This window comes from Mesoplodon bidens (assembly GCF_964165515.1).
Source record: "Mesoplodon bidens genome assembly, chromosome: 16".
NCBI lineage: Eukaryota > Metazoa > Chordata > Mammalia > Artiodactyla > Ziphiidae > Mesoplodon > Mesoplodon bidens.
In genome coordinates, this window is record NC_138173.1 from 3,725,692 (window position 1) to 3,743,425 (window position 17,734).

At 37.9% G+C, this 17,734-nt stretch overlaps 1 protein-coding gene across 2 annotated transcripts in view; it reads right to left on the minus strand.

Moving 5' to 3' along the window:
* Positions 1-11,922: 11,922 nt before the first annotated feature.
* Positions 11,923-17,734, minus strand: part of RB1CC1 (RB1 inducible coiled-coil 1) — a 41,743-nt gene continuing 35,931 nt past the window's right edge. The window contains exons 20-23 of one of the 2 annotated variants that reach the window (XM_081258553.1): positions 16,744-16,802; positions 14,978-15,105; positions 12,950-13,020; positions 11,923-12,200 (exon numbers count right to left, since the gene is read on the minus strand). In XM_081258553.1, the coding sequence (XP_081114679.1) occupies positions 12,123-12,200; positions 12,950-13,020; positions 14,978-15,105; positions 16,744-16,802 (336 nt within the window). In that variant the 3' untranslated portion in view covers positions 11,923-12,122. Of the gene's footprint in view, positions 12,201-12,949; positions 13,021-14,968; positions 15,106-16,743; positions 16,803-17,734 lie in introns of both variants that reach the window. The other variant, XM_081258552.1, reaches the window with a different exon arrangement.

A 17,734-nucleotide genomic window follows, 5' to 3' on the forward strand; every position in this document is an offset into this window, starting at 1 on the left:
AGGAAAGAAATAAGTTGTCAAAAAATTTGGAAAGGACTTCCTTGGTGGCACAGTGGTTGGGAAGCAACCTGCCAATGCAGGGGACATGGATTCGAGCCCTGGTCCAGGAAGGCCCCACATGCCGCGAAGCAACTAAGCCCATGCACCACAACTACTGAGCCTGTGCTCTAGATCCTGCGAGCCACAACTACTGAAGCCCACGTGCCACAATTACTGAAGCCCACACACCTAGAGCCCATGCTCTGCAGCAAGAGAAGCCACCACGAAGAGAAGCCCACGTACCGCAACGAAGAGTAGCCCCTGCTCGCCACAACTATAGAAAGCCCGCGCGCAGCAATGAAGAGCCAACAGAGCCAAGATAAATAAATAAATGAATGAATGAATGAATAAATAAAAATTTTTTAAAATTTGGGAAAAAACCATGAACAACACTAATACAGGCAGTGTCAACAGAAACAAAAGGGACTAATGAGTGTGCTAAGACTTTGTATAGAGGAAAGGTTTTACTTAGGGAAAAGCATGGATAGAAATAAATATAAATAAATAAAGCTTTAGACACTTATGGGAAAATGAAGCATATAGGTGGGTCTTAATAAATTACAGATAATCACCAGGAAGATTTTTTTAAGTGTATAACTTTTACATAAGTAGAAATAAAAAGGAAGCAGAGTAAAATACTGCCAATATCAGGAAAGAGAATTAAGTCCTAAAATAACAATATTTAAATGTTTTCTAAAAATCCATCAATATATTTTCTACAAGAGACACTTATGTAAAACAAAATGCAAGAAAGGATAAAAATGAAGAGATCAAAAAAAGATGTCAGGCAAATATGGATTGAAAGCAAGGGTAGCTATTAAATAAGACAAAATATGTTTTTTAAAACTAAAAGCATCATACTAAGGAAGAATGTTGTATAAAGGTTAATGGGAAAATGTATCAAGAAAATGTAACAATTATGAACATAGATCTACCTAACAATATAGTCTAAAAATACATAGAACAACATATGGCAAAATAGTGAGAAGAAATACATAAATCAACTATTGCAGTTATTTTAAGAAGTTGAGGTAAAATGCATTTAGTAAAGTGAATACACCCACTTAACCCCACCCCAATGAAAACATATATTTCTAGCACCCAAGAAGTCTCCCTCAGGGCCCTTCTACAAAATTAACTTCTGTCAGCATGGTTCATTTGCCCATTCTTGAACTTCATATAAATGGAATCATTCAGTATGAAATCTCTGTATCTGTCATTTTATCATTGTTATGTCTGTGATATTTGTTTTTATGTGTACCAATAGCTCATTCTTTTATAAATTGCTACATAATATACCACTGTGTGAATATACCACAATTTATTTATCCATTTTTTACTGAAAAGCATTTGGGTTGTTTCCAGGTTTTACCTCTATACATTATTGTATGCATCTTTTGGTAAACATATGCACTTATTATTCTTGGGTAAATACCTAAGAGTGGGATTACCAAGTCAGTGCAGTGTGTAATTTCAAAAGATACTGCCGTACTTTCAAATCTCTTCCCCCCTGCAGTGTATGAGAGTTCCAATTGTCTCACTTCTTTGTCAACACTTGGTATTGTTAGTCTTTTGAATTTAAGCCAGTCGAGTGGGTGTGTAGTGGCACCTCATCGTGGTTTTGACTTGCATTTTCCTGATGATTAATGATATAAGCACTTTGTTAATAGCTTATTGGCCACTGATTATCCTCTTTTGTGAAGAACCCATCAAGTCTTTTGTTCACTTTTAAATCAGCTTGTCTTTTTTTTTTTTTATCGATTTGTAGTTCTTTATATATTCTAGATACTAGTCCCTTGTCAGATGCATGTATTGCAAATATCTTCTCCCAGTCTGTGGCTTGTCTTTTTACTCTAATTAAGGGGGTCTTTTGATAAATAGTAGTTCTTAGTTTCAATGAAATCCAATGTCTCAATCTTTTCTTTTAATGTTTTCTTTGGTCCTTCCCTAGAGGGGAAAAAAGGGATATTTTTCTTTTTTTTTTCTCCTAAAAGCTTTACTGTTTTACCTTTTACCTTTCATTTCATGATCCATTTCAAAATACATATTGTGTGTGTTTCAAATACATTTTGTGCATAATCTGCAGTCAAGGCCAAGGTGCATTTATTTTGCATCTGGTATCTTTTATTAAGAAGACCATCCTTTCCCCACTGAATTGCAATGGTGCCTTTGTAGTAAATCAGGTGACTGTATATATGTGAGTCTATTTCTGGACTCTGTTTCTTTTCCATTTTATCCTGTGAGCAGAAACCATAACTGGATTGTGGGGTCAGAGACAGTCATTTCCCAAGATGCTATTTTTAGGTGGAGACATGAATGCTTTTGCTTTGGTAGAGTTCTTTTGATTCTTTTCCCTGACTTACTTTCCATCTCTTTATAAGGACAAAGATGGCAGAGAGCTGCAGGCCATGCAATGGCAGTGGTGATCCAGACATTTTTTACTATAAATTCTATTACATCTACTTTTTCTAATAGAAAAAATAATACAAAATTTAATATGTCCCTTAACCCAATATCCAGAAAACAAAGTGAAATTACATGAACGCCTAAGGAGCCTTTATTTTGCATTGTTCATAATTCATTTTCTATATTCCTGGTTGTATATATGGATATCTACTAGAAATATTCTACAAATGTTTTGAGATCTCAGGGAAATAACAGCTAGTGCTATAACCTGGGATTTTAACTTTTCCTTTTCCTATTTTTTATGAGTAAAAAAAAATTACATCAATTTGTCTTTAATCTTGGCATTTATTATAATTATTATAGATATTCATGCTACCTGTGTTTGCACTACAAATTATAAATTATCTTTTAATTAGAAAAGCACATTTTTAGCTCTTGACTGTGAATGGCAACAACAGCTACAAGAAGAAATATTTGTGTATATTTTGGCTGTGATATTTTTAAGAAATAAAATTCCACATATTCTTCATAAGATAACTAAAAAAAAAAACCTCCTGATGTAAGTATTGATGACAGTTTCTCTGATGCACCCAGTGGGACTAGTTTACCAAATTCAATTCTCTACAAGTACTTGGTCACTGAACACTTAATACCTTGTGAAAATAAATGTCTAAGTCCATCTCAGAACGCACCTGGTTCCCATAAACATAGGTCCAGCAGTAGGTGCAGCTTTACTGGTGAAATTATGGATTTCTTGTTTCCCCCTCTCCCTGCATTCACTCGGGAAGACTCCCCAGAGCAAAGCAGTTCATCCTATTATAAGAGGATCACTAAGCAGGAAATAGTCAACACACTTCTTGTCAGACAATCCCTATCCTTACATGGTCTGCTTGTGCTCTTATATTAACGTACAGAACTTGCTCCCAGAAAGGAGCACAGTCACCATTCATCACTTTCTGTAACATCCAACTTTGTTATTATGGGAAACTTGAATACAGAGGCTCCCCAAACACTGAAAAAAATATACGAGAAAATATTGAGCAAAGTAATTGTAATAAATTGATAGTCTAAATGTCAGTCATCTCCCATTTCGCAACTGCACCCTCCTAAGTAACGCTGCGAGTGAAGTAGAAGGCATTTGGCTTTGGTCCCTCTAACCCCAATCAAACTTTGAATTTCGCTGTTGCCTGAATAGCAGAATCATTCTGATGTTAGGCATTTATTTAATGGAAACTTTCTGAACTTCATTCTAATCATAAACTTTTAGCGACAAGCTCTGTAATTTTTTAACGAAATAGAAGTAATATGGCAGTGAGCACTCAGCAGGTATTTTGGTATGTCAGAAGTGTTGGAATTGTCAAGATTTTTGTGAATAATCTGTGTATTTCGAATTTAAGTTTGCTTATTCTAATGGACACTGCAGAGAACACATGCAGGCATCCCTAGAACTTGAGTAAAATGAGAAAAGTTTAGAGAAAAAATGCATTAGTCACCTGGAAAAATAGTCCTAGAGGCTGTGGATGTGTGGCTTCCAACAAGAGAAAGACTTCATCTATTAGTACAGATCTTCCCTGACTTATATTGGGTTTACATCCTGATAAACCCAGCATTAAGTCGAAAATATTTCAAGTGGAAAAGGCACTGACTACACTTAACGTACTGGACGTCGTAGCTCAGCCTCACGTCCCTCAGATGCGCTCAGAACACTCACGTTAGCCTACAGCTGGGCAACATCATCGCACACAGAGCCTGTTTTATACTAAAGCACTGCCTATCTCACGTGGTGTACTGAACACTGTACTGAAAGCGAAAAACAGAACGGTTTCCAGTGCATCAGTGGATCACCCTGGAGACCTTGTGGTGACAGGAGCTGCTGTTGCCCTGCCCAGCCTTCACGAGGGGATCCACCGCATCTCGCTGCCCAGGAGAAGATCAAAATCCCAAAGTTGAAGTATGGTTTCTACTGAATGCATATCGCTTTCACATGGTAGTCGAAAAGTTAAGTTGAACCATCGTGTATCCTATGTTCCCTTGGCAACTATGTTACTCACCACAAATCAGCATGGTTTTGCTTTACACCAGAACCACAACCCCTGTGACATGGTCTGCCTTTATACATAATCATGGAAAAACTGGTACTACTGATTCATAAATATATGTGTGTATATATATATATATTTAGGAAACAGTTTTGTGTAAAGGTATTTAGAAGACAGAGCAACACTGACATGCTTATAGAAGGAAAGTGATAAGTAATTCAAGGGGAATAAGACAGCGTTTATGCTTCGAAAGTGGAGAAACTTTTTTGACGTTCCAGTTATATCCACAAGCCTCTACCCACTAGGAATTATCATTTAGTTCATGCTGTGAGGTTTCAGCTACCTCAGCTGAGAATACCATGATTACCGATAACAGTAAATGGCCAGTTAGTTTTTCAAGAAATCAAAACTTCATGGTTTGAAAAGCCTCTCCAATGTCTTAACAAACAGGTAAGATGAAGAGATAAGCTTGTGTATGATTATGACTGAAATTGCCGAGAATTCAGGCATCGTATATGCTTGTAAGGTTAGGCTTTACACTACTGTAGGAATTATTTAAGAACTCATTCTTTAAGAAACCAAGTTCATGTTAAAAGCCTAAGCTGGTTAAGCAGACACCCACTGGCCAAACAGAATTCCAAAGAGATTACAAGTGACACCTACGTTAATTATTCACTGAGTAACATTACTAGTATGACCAGTGGGGGAATTAGTTGGTGGCATTTCTAAATCAGTCTAAGAAGTATTACAGCATCAATTCAGAATTAGACTGTCAGAGAAGCATCTGTGCTATCAGGGTCCACAAAACTGGAGAGATCCTTCTGAAGCGACACACAACGTTTGTAAAAATGGTCCCTGAAAGGCAATGAAAGTGTTGGAATTTCCTAAATTGCCATTAAACTCTAGTGACAGTGAAGATGGAGGACTCCTGCCTAGTGCCCTGCTCTGAAGGAAAAGGGTAACATCTGTTAAAGTGGTTTGACGGCCCAGCATTTTAGTGAGGCACAGACCCTGGACAGAAGTGTCCCTATGTGACACACACACACACACACACACACACACACGGGTACTGCTTTCACTACAAGGGTATGTAGAGGACTGACGGTCCATTTTGTTATATGGAGGCTTGTTTCCGCTAACACTTGAAGTGATGCTGCTGCTAAGCCTCATCTGTCTTAAGGTAAGAAGGGAACAATCAGGTGGAGTTCAACGTCAGTGGTGTCTGAGACACCTAAGAAGTATGTAAACCAAATAGCTCACAGCTGACAGTATGTGTTATTACTACTATGTTAGGAATTGTTTGAATTTCCATCTTACCCTTAAAGATAAATTATACAAAGTGTTTTTCAAAATCGGCCAAAGATGGCTTGTTTATATTCTAAGAGTATGACTAACATAAAAGCCATCAATTAATGGACATTAATAACATTTTAAACTGCTTCCCAGTCATCACTAGTAAGTGTTTAAGTAAAAGGGTAAATTTATGAAAATTAGATTTTAAAGCAAACAGTATTGGGGACTTCCCTGGCGGTCCAGTGGTTAAGCCTTTGCCTTCCAATGCAGGGGGGTGCGGGTTCGATCCCTGGTTGGGGAGCTAAGATCCCACATGACTCATGGCCAAAAAACCAAAACACAAAAGAGAAGCGATACTGTAACAAATTCAATAAGGACTTTAAAAATGGTCCACATCAAAAAAATCTTAAAAAACAAAACAGTATTCAGTTTTGTGGCTTTAGGCATCATTGAATCACATGCTTTAAAGCAAAAAATCTTCAAGGACATTTATACCTAATATTAAAGGCCAATAGCTACTCCTATACTTTGAGTTGGCTCAGTCATTCAGTATGATCAAAAGACTGCGGTAGCAGTGACATAATTTGACTTCCAAGCCTCCGACTTTGTTGCCCCCTCTTTTAGGAATACTGCACCCCTGCAGCCACTGTTTAGAAACCGGGGCACTTTGACAGGACACATAAGGAGCCAAGGCATCTCCGGTGACCCTAAGTCAGTTCCAGCCAAGTGAGCGATGTCAGCCAGCGTGAAGTGAACTGCCAGACAACTGCAGCCATGCAAAGCAAATGAACGGTACTTTAAGCCACTGCTCAGTGCATGAGCAGTTACAATACACTTGACACAGAAACTGGTACCCCAAACCCACAACACCTGGCACTGCCTGACAAGCCTGGGAGAACAGGGAACTAAGTGTCCGTGAAGGTTGGAAAAGCAAAACTGCTATTGGAAGCTGGAAAGATGGTGATTTACATCTTTAAGTAGCAAAACAACTGGCAAAACTGGCAAATGCTTGTTTTTGGCTAAGAAACTTTCTAAGAAATGTTCAAAGTGTCCACTGGTTTCCTTCAGCTCTGTATGAGGCATGGGAAGAGGGACATGAAACAGAAAAGAAGCTTTTCATTTGCAAGAAGAGTTCAGCAAAAATATAGAAGACGTAGGACCTGTAGGTTGGGTCCACTCTCTCCAGAGCTGAAGATTCTCAAAGTAAGAAATGGTTCCTGGATCATGATCAAATCAAGACTGTAACTGCTATGCCCTTTATTAAGACTTCAGGGTTACGTCAGCACCTAGAAAATCCTCTCAGCTAGACAAAGGAGTTCTTAAGCATCTTAAGAGATTTTTCCCAGAGCACTTCACTATTCCAGAGAGGTTTGTGTGAATCACGATTTAACTTTTAAAGGACATTTAGGGAACTCCAAACAGTTTTATAGGAAACCCACAGAATTTTTAAGGGAGTTGTACTTTGATAAACATATACGCACAAAGACATTTTAAAAATAAACAAGACCTCTTGACCCCCAACTTTGAGTAAGCAGGAAGGAGGGTATAAACGATCCACTTTAGAGCACTTATGATAAATGCATAGTCTTAATTTCTAGTAAATACATATCTTTCGGTCTGTTTTTGTTCTCTCAGGCCAATGCCTGAAAGAAATGAAATACATGTAAACTACTCCAACCATCGGAATAAACTGAGCCATAAACCCAGGGTTTTGGGGTTTTACTCTCTCTCCCGCAACTGGAAGAACATTACGCTAAGTCAGGAGTGATCGATGTGATTCTCACTGAGCTCCTAATTCTGAGACATTGGCCAAGTCACTAATCACTCCAAACCTGATTTCTTGTCTTTAAAAGGATCGATCCAATAGTGACGTCACAAAAGATGGTGGATTAGTATCCAGAGGATGTGTCCCTCCACTTAAGATGCAAAAATCCTCAACAGAATTCTAGGAACTGAATTCAACAGATTAAAAGGACTACACAAAATGACCGCCAGGTGGGGTGGGGAGGTCGATTCCAGAATGCAAGCATGACTCAACATATGAAAATCGATGTAACACATAACATTAATAGAAGGAAGGAGAATAAAAATACATGGCCATCTCAATTAATACAGAATAAGCATCTGACAAACTTCAACACCGCTTTGTGATTAAAAACATTCAACAAACTAGAAACTGAAGGGAACTTCCTCAACATGAAAACCATACGTGAAAAACCCACCACAGTGAGTAGCATATATAATGGCGAGAGACTGAAAGCTTTCCCTGAGATAGGAACACAAAGATTCTCATTTTCACTGCTTCTTTTCAACACAGTATTGGAAGTTCTAGCTAGAGCAATCAGGCAAGAAAAAGAAATAAAAGGCATCCAAATTGGAAGGGAAGAAGTAGAACAATTTCTATTTGCAGATAATCTGATAATTAAAAGAACAAAATACTTAAAAATAAATTTAACTAAAAAAGGACTGTACAACAAAGGCTACAAAAGATTTCTAAAATAAAGAGGATACAAATAAATGGAAAGGCATCATGTATTTATGAACTGAAAGACAATACTAAGACTGTCAATACAGGGACTTCACTGGTGGTGCAGTGGTTAAGAATCCACCTGCCAATGCAGGGGACGTGGGTTCGAGCCCTGGTCCAGGAAGATCTCACATGCTGTGGAGCAACTAAGCCCGTGTGCCACAACTACTGAGCCTGCGCTCCAGAGCCCGCAAGCCACAACTATGGAGCCCACGTGCCACAACTACTGAAGCCCACGCACCTAGAGCCCGTGTTCCGCAACAAGAAGCCACCACAATGAGAAGCCCGCACGCCGCAACGAAGAGTAGCCCCCGCTCGCTGCAACTAGAGAAAGCCCGCATATAGCAACAAAGACCCAACACAGCCAAAAATAAGTTAATTAATTTTAAAAAAGAGATCGGCAGTACTGCCATAAAGTAACCTACAGATTTGATGCAATCCTTAACAAAATTCCAAGTCATTCTTCCCAAATGGAAAAACCAATTCAAAAATTCATATGGAGGGAATTCCCTGGTTGTCCAGTGGTTAGGATCCCTGGTTGTCCAGTGGTTAGGATTCCATGCTTCTACTGCAAGGGGTACAGGTTCGATCCCTGGTCAGGGATCTAGGATTCTGCATGCCTCACGGCGTGGCAAAAAAAAAAAAAATCATATGGAAATTTAATGTACCCTAAAGAGTCAAACAATGTTCAAAGAGGATCAAAGTTGGAGGACTCATAATTCCAGATTTTAAAACTTATTACAAAATTTACTATAAAACTCAATATAGTAAAGACTGCAGTACTGATGTAAGGCCACACACACACACACACACACACACACACACACACACACACACACACACACCAATGAATCAGAACTGAGAGTCCAGCAATAAGCCCATACATCAATGGTCAAATGATTTTCGACGACAATTCAACTGGAGGAAAAAAAGTTTCTTCAGGTGATACTGGGATTACTGGATATCCATATACAAAAGAATGAAGTTGGACGCCTACCTCACACCAAATACACAAGTCAATTTAAAGTGAATCAACAATCTAAATATGAATAAATACCACAAAACTCTTAGATATGACATCAAAAGCACAAGCAAAAAAAAATTAAATTGGACTTTATCAAGATGATAAACTTCTGCACATCAAAGGAGATTATCAAGAAATTGACAAGATGACCTACAGAATGGGAGAAAGTATTTGTAAATCATATGAGCCTAGTATCCAGAATATATAAAAAACTCTTACGACTCAACAACAGAAAGACAACTGAAAAAAATGGGCAAAGTGCTTGAACTGGTATTTCTCCAACAAAGATATACAAATGCCCCACAAGCACATAAAACACCCACTTAGGATGGCTACTAAAAAAAAAGTCATGATAATATAATTGCTAATGAACTAACTAGAAAGTAATATACAGTGCAGTAAAGATAGAAGCAGAAAAGGTTCTTGTGAAGTAACTAAATCTTTGTATCCTATGAGAAAGTAAACTGATAATATAAATTGATTTATCAAGAAATACCAGAATAGTCATATAGTCTGGCACATAAAAAAAAAAAAAGGCCAAACAAGCAAAATTACTTCCACGTGGCAAAACTGGGAAATAGGACAGGGGTTTAAGGGCATATTGAAAGCACGTACATGTTTTATACCATGATATTTTTTTTAAATAAATAAAAATGAAAAGTTTGTATAATTTTTGCTCATTCTGTTCTTAGGATATCTAGGTACTTTTGCAAAAGTAAAACCATCCACGTAATTCATGTACGCTTAAAGTTTACTTGCAGTTAAATGTGACTTCAACTTTTTAAAAAATTTTTTTATTATTCTCATAATAAAGAGAGCTACATTTCTACTCGAGTTTGAACAGTGAATTTACAGATTCTGATAAAGAAATCTTTATAATAGCTAATGTTTATTCAGTACTTAACTTGTTTATCTGAAACTGTTCAAAGCCCTTTATAATTTTCATCACTTAATTTTCAAAATAACCCTACGAGGTAGGTCTTATTATTACACCATTTTATACATGAGAAAACTGAGGTTCAGAGTTTATGCAACTTGGCCAAAACTAAAGTTAGATCTGGGACTGAAGCAAGGACATTCTGATGCCAAGGCTCACCTCAACGACCCAATGGTAAGAACTCAACCAGGCTTCATTTTTCTTCCTTTTAACTAAGAAAACTGCATTTTCTTTTTGTTTGTTTTGTGAAGGTTTATGTGACCACTGATAGCATGCATATGAAATGGGATATAAGAAAAACTCTAAGCAACAGAAGCCAACGTTAAAGAGTGACACTCCTGAGATGTCACACGTCAGCCCACAGCCCCACGGCACAATGACAACGTGAAATCTCAAGTCAAACAGGCCCCCGGCAGATTCATTCAGACCAACCACATCTGCTTAGCAGGACCACTCTGTATATAAAGTTCTTTAGTGCTTTGATATTCTCTGCGTGAAGATGTAATGGAAGGACTGAATAGAAACATGTGAAATCATTTGTTCATTTATTCATTAATATGTTGTCAAATTCAGTTTTCTATACACTATGGTGTTTATTCCATTTTCTGTACTATTAGACATACATATTTAAAAAAATATTTAACTTATTTTTACGAAGAAATTAAATATTTTCTAAAAAAAAAGAATCACTTTATTATTGTTCTCTAGCAACAAACCTGAAACAAGTCTCAACCAACTCAACTACTCGTTTAAATACCCCCGCTCTGTGGCCACTTAGCTAAAGATCGGCTTCACACAACTCTATCCTACGTAACACTGTTTTACCCTGTTACATAGCATATAGTTAAAGAACATTTTTGTAATAAATATGTTTCTCTTTTGATATGATACAGAACAAGTTTTTCACACTTCCCAGCAATCACTCAAATATATTAAAAATGTATCCTTCTTTAAAAGGCACACACACTTACAGGTTCAAATCTTTATTGTTTTAAAATTCTACATGTCTTTTACAATACAACATTTTGTTATATTTAAATGACCTCTAAATGGTTAATGTACAATGAATATGTTTTTTCTGAAACTGAACCATGAATTACGACTTCATCAATATGATTATTCTAAACAGAATAATAAAGTGTTGGGAAGGTGTGTGTGCTGCTTGAGAAACCATCACTAGCACACTCCTCCCTGTAGAACCCAGGCGACCAATCTGTTCAAAGTGCTTTTGAAGATTGCTGATTATGGCTGATCTTAAAGTCAGTCAATCAAGTTAGAGTTCCTTTTTGTTTTGAAACATCAAAGGGCATTTAAAAAAATAAATGAAACAATTTGTTTTAGTAATCTACAGAGGCAAACTCAAAATTATGATTATCTGCATGCAGTAACACTCCTCCTTAAATAGTTTTGAAGAATTTATACATTTTATAAAGAATGTGTTAAAGAGTGCAAGTTTTCTGATATTGATTTCACAAAAGGACAAATGCTGGTAATAACAACTAACACTGAATATCTAAGTTCAAGCTAAGGTATATGCAACAGGCAAAGAATATGGCTGATCATAAACCACAATGCACGGGGTGTGCCCTTTGAGAAAGTGAACTAGTTTGGTCCGCATTTCTAGAGTTACTTGGGTAGAAAAACAAAAACAAAACCATTTTAACTCAGCCAAGGGTTTTGATGAATTTATTGTTCCTAAAATGTAGCCAGGTAGAAAGTAAACGATATACACGAAAGAAGTATGCTGTTGTGTTGACCTGTATATAAAAAGATGGCCTGCTGTTTTTGGAGTGATGAATGAGCACTGTTGGGACAAATCAGAAAAACGTCACAGAATGTCTCAATTTCTTCCATAAATTATACTTTCTTATTCCATGACACAGCTTTCACTCTGTAAAACTTTGTCCCCAAAGGAACTTTAAATCTGTTTTGTGCCTAAGACAGAAAGAAAAGGGTGATTAAACCAAATTACAGAGGTACTATCCTACCACACTATGCAATGCTCGATCATTGTGGGGAGAGGGGTGTCTTTGTATCAAAGGACGCAGATCCGCCCCTCACCAGATGAGCATATAACAGACGAGCCACTAATACGGACAGAGGGCTCGGTAATCACTGCTAAATAATACACTACAAAGTGAGCCATATGTTACTATTTTAAACATCAAAGAAACCTCAACAACACACAGGTCAAGTTCTATTGCTGTTTTGGCGCACAGGGTCCACAAACAAGCTAGGAAGACCGCTCACTGCATCTCTCTGCCTCCACAGCACTGACACTGCCAACATGAGTCAGGTGCGTTCTGAGCCATCAACAGCTCACATTATCTTTCTTCAGTGGGGGTAGCATTATAAAAGTAAGGAAACATCAGCTCTACCTACAAACACATCAATCACCAGTTATGTTGTGTTCTTTTTTTGCACATGAAAACACTAGTAATTTAATACTCAGAACAGAAACTTGTTGTCGTTTTCCTGGATATGTTGATAGCTTGTTGGCCATCTACCTCTACTACTGGAAGGTAAATCACATAAATATTCATACAATTGCTGGTGCAAACTCACACTCATTAAATTCAGGCCTAATTCAAGTGAATTAGAAGGCCAAGAAGAGCACTGTTCTGCATAAAGCATCCTGAGAATCTTCTTACAACTCCTAGGTCCATGTCCCACGATGGGCTTACCTTTTTGGCCTGACAGTACTCCTTCTCCATCACTTTTCCAAGGACCCATGGTCTTCGAGATGCACCTGAAGCTGTGGAATCAAACCATTAAATTCTTTTTGAAAGTACAACTATAATTATTCATGAAAACATAACTGCCAGAGTCAAAACAGTTTAATGACATTCTCGAGAGTGAAATCACAGAAATGCATAACAATTTATAAAACAAAACTGAATTCGTTTTACTTTTCAACCACTAATTTTGGCTTCACTTACTCATTAAGTGCAGATGGTAAGTCAAACCACAGAACTGACAAAGTTCAAGAAACAAAAACACAATCTGAGAACAAATCATGAACAAATAAATCTAGGAATTCTAAATTAGCTCAGCAGTGCCACCTACTGAAAGTGCTAAAACATGACCTTTTCTGCTACTGAAAGACAGTTATTACACAGACAAAATTTATATTCTAGGTTCAAAGCAAAGCATTGTCTTCTCTCTTTTTTTTGGCACCGCAATGCAAACACAGTCAGTGCACAATAAATAACTAATAAGGATTAAGGATGAAAGAAAGTCTAAAGGGCAGTACTTGTGTGGAGGGGAGACAAAAAAATGTGGAAGGAGACACGATGAAAAAGCTAGTTCTCACACGGCAGTGTGTAAGAGATAAATACTCATTCTCTTTTAAAATTCACCGGAAGAGAAGCTGTCATAAAAGAGCTGATTCCAAAAGTATTCGACCAATAAATTACCTGTTGAGGGTAAAGCCTCTGAGAAGCTAAAACTGATTTTTATTCCATAAACCTTACTTGGCATGACATATAAAAAAAGATATCCTGAATAAACCATCTGAAATGAACACACAGATACTACCATGTGATACAAAGATAAAAAAGCTCCTGGACCACAGGACATGGCAAGTCTACTGTAAGGACTAATAGAGCCCTTCAAGGATAATTCACAATTTCTGAAGAGTCATCTAACACTCATGTCCAAGGAGTGATGAGTCCCCGTCATGGGCATAACAACGCCCTGGTCACGCTGGAAACAAACGTGTGCATGCTTGTGTACAGCCGTGGACCAGTGCATTTAGACGTGCACAGGCAGAGGTAATGCAAACGGGGCAGAACGTTAACCGCAGGTGACTCTCAGCGAAGGATATCCGGCTTTTTTATACTGTACTTATTTATGCAACTTTTTTGGTAAATTTAAAAATCATTTTCAAATAAGTCTAAATAAATGAAAAACAAAAAACCTACAAAAAAATTAAAGAAAAAAAATCAAGTTCATTGTTTTCAAGGTACAAAACCAGTCAATTAAATTGCAAGCTTCTCTTCTCATTTTTCACGGTCACATTCTACATAACCCACCGCCAACAGCCATGGTGGTGTGATCGTGTGCGGCCTACTTCAGAGAACGGGCATATGACCATGTTCACAAGTCTTTCCAAACAGGAACATCAAACCAAGCGGACACACAGTCTTGTTTTTGAATAATTCTATTTAGCCTAAGTATCCCAGGGTACCTATTCTGTTCTTTCTGAGTTCTTTAAAGATCAATGTAATAGATGATAGTAATATACTAATTGTAATTTAGTATACTTTAACAACGCTTACTGCCTTTTAAAAAAATTTACTGACAAGTTCAATGAAAGAAAAAGGTAGAAACAGGATGATAAATAGGAGAGAAAAGACATCTTATAATTTAAAAGAATTTATTTTTGCCGAAACAAGTAATGCCCTTATAAACAAATGAGCATGTTATATTAAAGCTTAAATAGGGATGAGAATTTTAACAGTGTAATTCTGCTATTGCTACAGTATGAGGTATTTGACCCAACTGCATCAGCAGAATCCAGGAAAATAATCTGGATAATGAAGATTTTAGAAAAACAGACAAACAAACAAACAAAAACCAGATTAGGCAGAGTTCCTGCTTACCTATTGAATTCTGATATAATTAGACAACGTGGGAGAAAAATCTTTCATATATTCTCTCCACACTAGGTTTATTGTTCTGGTTACAGATGTGACACTTACCCCCCTCACCTGGTTTGAGGTCCAGGGCAGGCAGCGACTCTGAGTGCAGGAAGTACAAGGTGGGACTCACGGTGAAGAGCACGTAATTGTCGTGGCGCTCGTCCAGGATGATGAGGACCAGATCTCCCACCTGAAAACTGAACGAAGGAGTCACCTCGATTCTGCAGTGTTCGGCGAAACACTCGATGAACAGTGCAGGAGGAAATTTCATGTTTACCTGATTTTTTTTTACTCTACCCAGGCCCTCATGGGAATGCTGGACATACACAGACGCTCAAAGGCTAACGCGCGCAACCGCCAAAGACCCAAGAGTTTTAAAAATAAAATTTCCAGTACAATCTTCTGTTTAAAAGAGCGCAACCCAAAAAAATGCTTGGGTGAGGGGGAGAAAAAGAATACCCATTATAGTTCATCTAGCTATAGAAAGAAGGCATTCACCCTAATCTTCCATTTTACAATAATAAACATAGATTGAGGGAGCACACTTAGTCACGGTGGGAAAGAAAGAACTACCTTATACTACCTCATACTACTTCTCCGGTCTCCAAGTAGTCTCCTCGATTTGAAAGAAAACCCAAGTGAACCAGCTGTGTGTACTTAGCTGGGCTCAAACAAGTCAACAGCGATGACCGACTCGGGGTGAAGCCAGCAAGGAGGGAGCAGGAGAGAGTAGGTGTGACCGCCTAGGGTGTCTCAGCTGGTGCCTGTCTCTCCAGGGTCCTTCGGAAGTGTCGTTTGGAGTATCAGTTCAAAGTTAACCTAGATCTAAGATAACTTAGTGGGTCCTACACCTAATAAATCATCAACATCACTGGGGAAACTTTAAAAAGTTAACAGTCTATCAGCCTCTAATTATTTATCCTACACTTCGCTGCCGCCTGAAGAGATGAGACAGGCACTGGTTTGGAGGATATTCACCTTAAAAACGGAAGATAGGGCCTCTCTGAGGCAGCTTTTTTTTTTTTTTAAGCTCATCTCTCTCTAATCTTTGAAAAACCTTATATTGATTTGACCTGACATACAGCTGGTAGATAAAGACCGATACACCCAGCCCTTTCAAATCACTGGGAAAAGATAAAACTCTAACGAGAAGTTAAACATCAGGAGTGCCTGATAACCGAACATATGGTCGATGCATCTATTACAGACAAAACAGAGGGCCTTATTTGTTTTTAGGTCAGTCCTGACAAGCAGAGAAGAGATGACCAGTGTTCAGGAGCTGCGAACAATGCTGTATCAGACACCTCCTTCCCAGTAGCCAAAAACCAATACATTACTATGCGGCAATTGGGTCCTGGAATATTGTCTATTAAATTATTCAAGTGATAATTTTAACAGTGTATTGTGGATTTGTAGCATATCAATAAAATGAAGTCTGAGAAATAAGAACGAAGAAACACTCCAACTTCAAATATCAAGATTCTCCAATCTAAAATGAAAAAGACCAAGGTGATAAAAGGGATTTGAAAGAGGTGGCACCAGCTGAAAAGGAAGCAGAATCCAAAAGCCTTCAGGAATGTATGTGTCAGCGATAATTAAAGCTATGAAAGGAAGGACTTCGAATACAATCCTAATGTGCCCAAAATAACTTAGAGAAACCTTGCTTTTCAATAAAAAAAAAGTTAACTATGAATGAGTACAAAACACTCAGCTGACTGAACCTGAAGTTGAAAGATTATAGCCATTGAAATACATTTTCATTGACAATTCAATACTACTCAGTTCAGTGTATTATTTTCACAGAAAAAAGCACAAAATACAAATCAAATACTTACTCTCTAATAGCTATCTTTTCCGAATGCCTTGAGGATACGGAGGACATGCTCTGAGACATCTAGAAAGAGAACAGTTCACAAAGCTTACACAAGTAGCATGTTCTCTCTCGATGCACTTACTAGGTCCACGCTGCAAACATTTCTTCCAACGTTACACACATTCACGTCTGTGTCCCAGCTTTCAGGGTCCAAACTTCTCTGCTCCATTAATGTAATTCCTTTCCTTCAACAATTACTTTCAGTGGACAAATTTACCTACACTTTTACTTATGTAATTTCTTAATCAGGTTTCGCTAGATTAAAGACTGAATAATCACTTTATTTACAAATACATATTTAATCCTAAAAAATATCACTAGGAAGGAGACTGATGTTTTTCGAGAAGAGTTTAAAACCCACTCTTCCGAGCAAGCATGACACAAGGAAGGGGCTGCCCTCCCTCCCCCTCTCCTAACGAGCATCGCAGGGGGACACGACGGGACGGGACAGGACGGGATGGGCTAACTGCTCTGTGGCTGCCTCAGCTCGGCCGGGACTCTCCACTCCTCAGTCAGGCTTCAGCACATTTCTCACACTGTCACATGATACATGGGACACGGGTCCCAAGGTATCCCTCCCAAGCAGCGTGGGCCCAATTATAACCACACAGATCAAGGACAGAAAAAATGGATTTCTCTTTGTTCAGAAGTTTAATTCTGACGCTCAGAATTTTTTCCATTTCCCTTTGAACACTATGAAAGGTCTCAATTAATGTTTAAAAACAAAAGAGAAAGAAAACAGTAAGTAGTAACTAGAAAGACCTAAAAGTGTATTCCAACCTGTTTTCAAAATCATCCAAATAGTCTACATGCTGCCAGTGAGAACAAGTTTAATGATCCATTTTTCAGACTGTATTCAACTCTGTTTAGATTTTCTTAAAAAAGCTTAAGCTCTCCACGTATTTGTTACAAACAAGGGCTTAGACGTGAGGAAGCACTGGCTGAACAGAGCT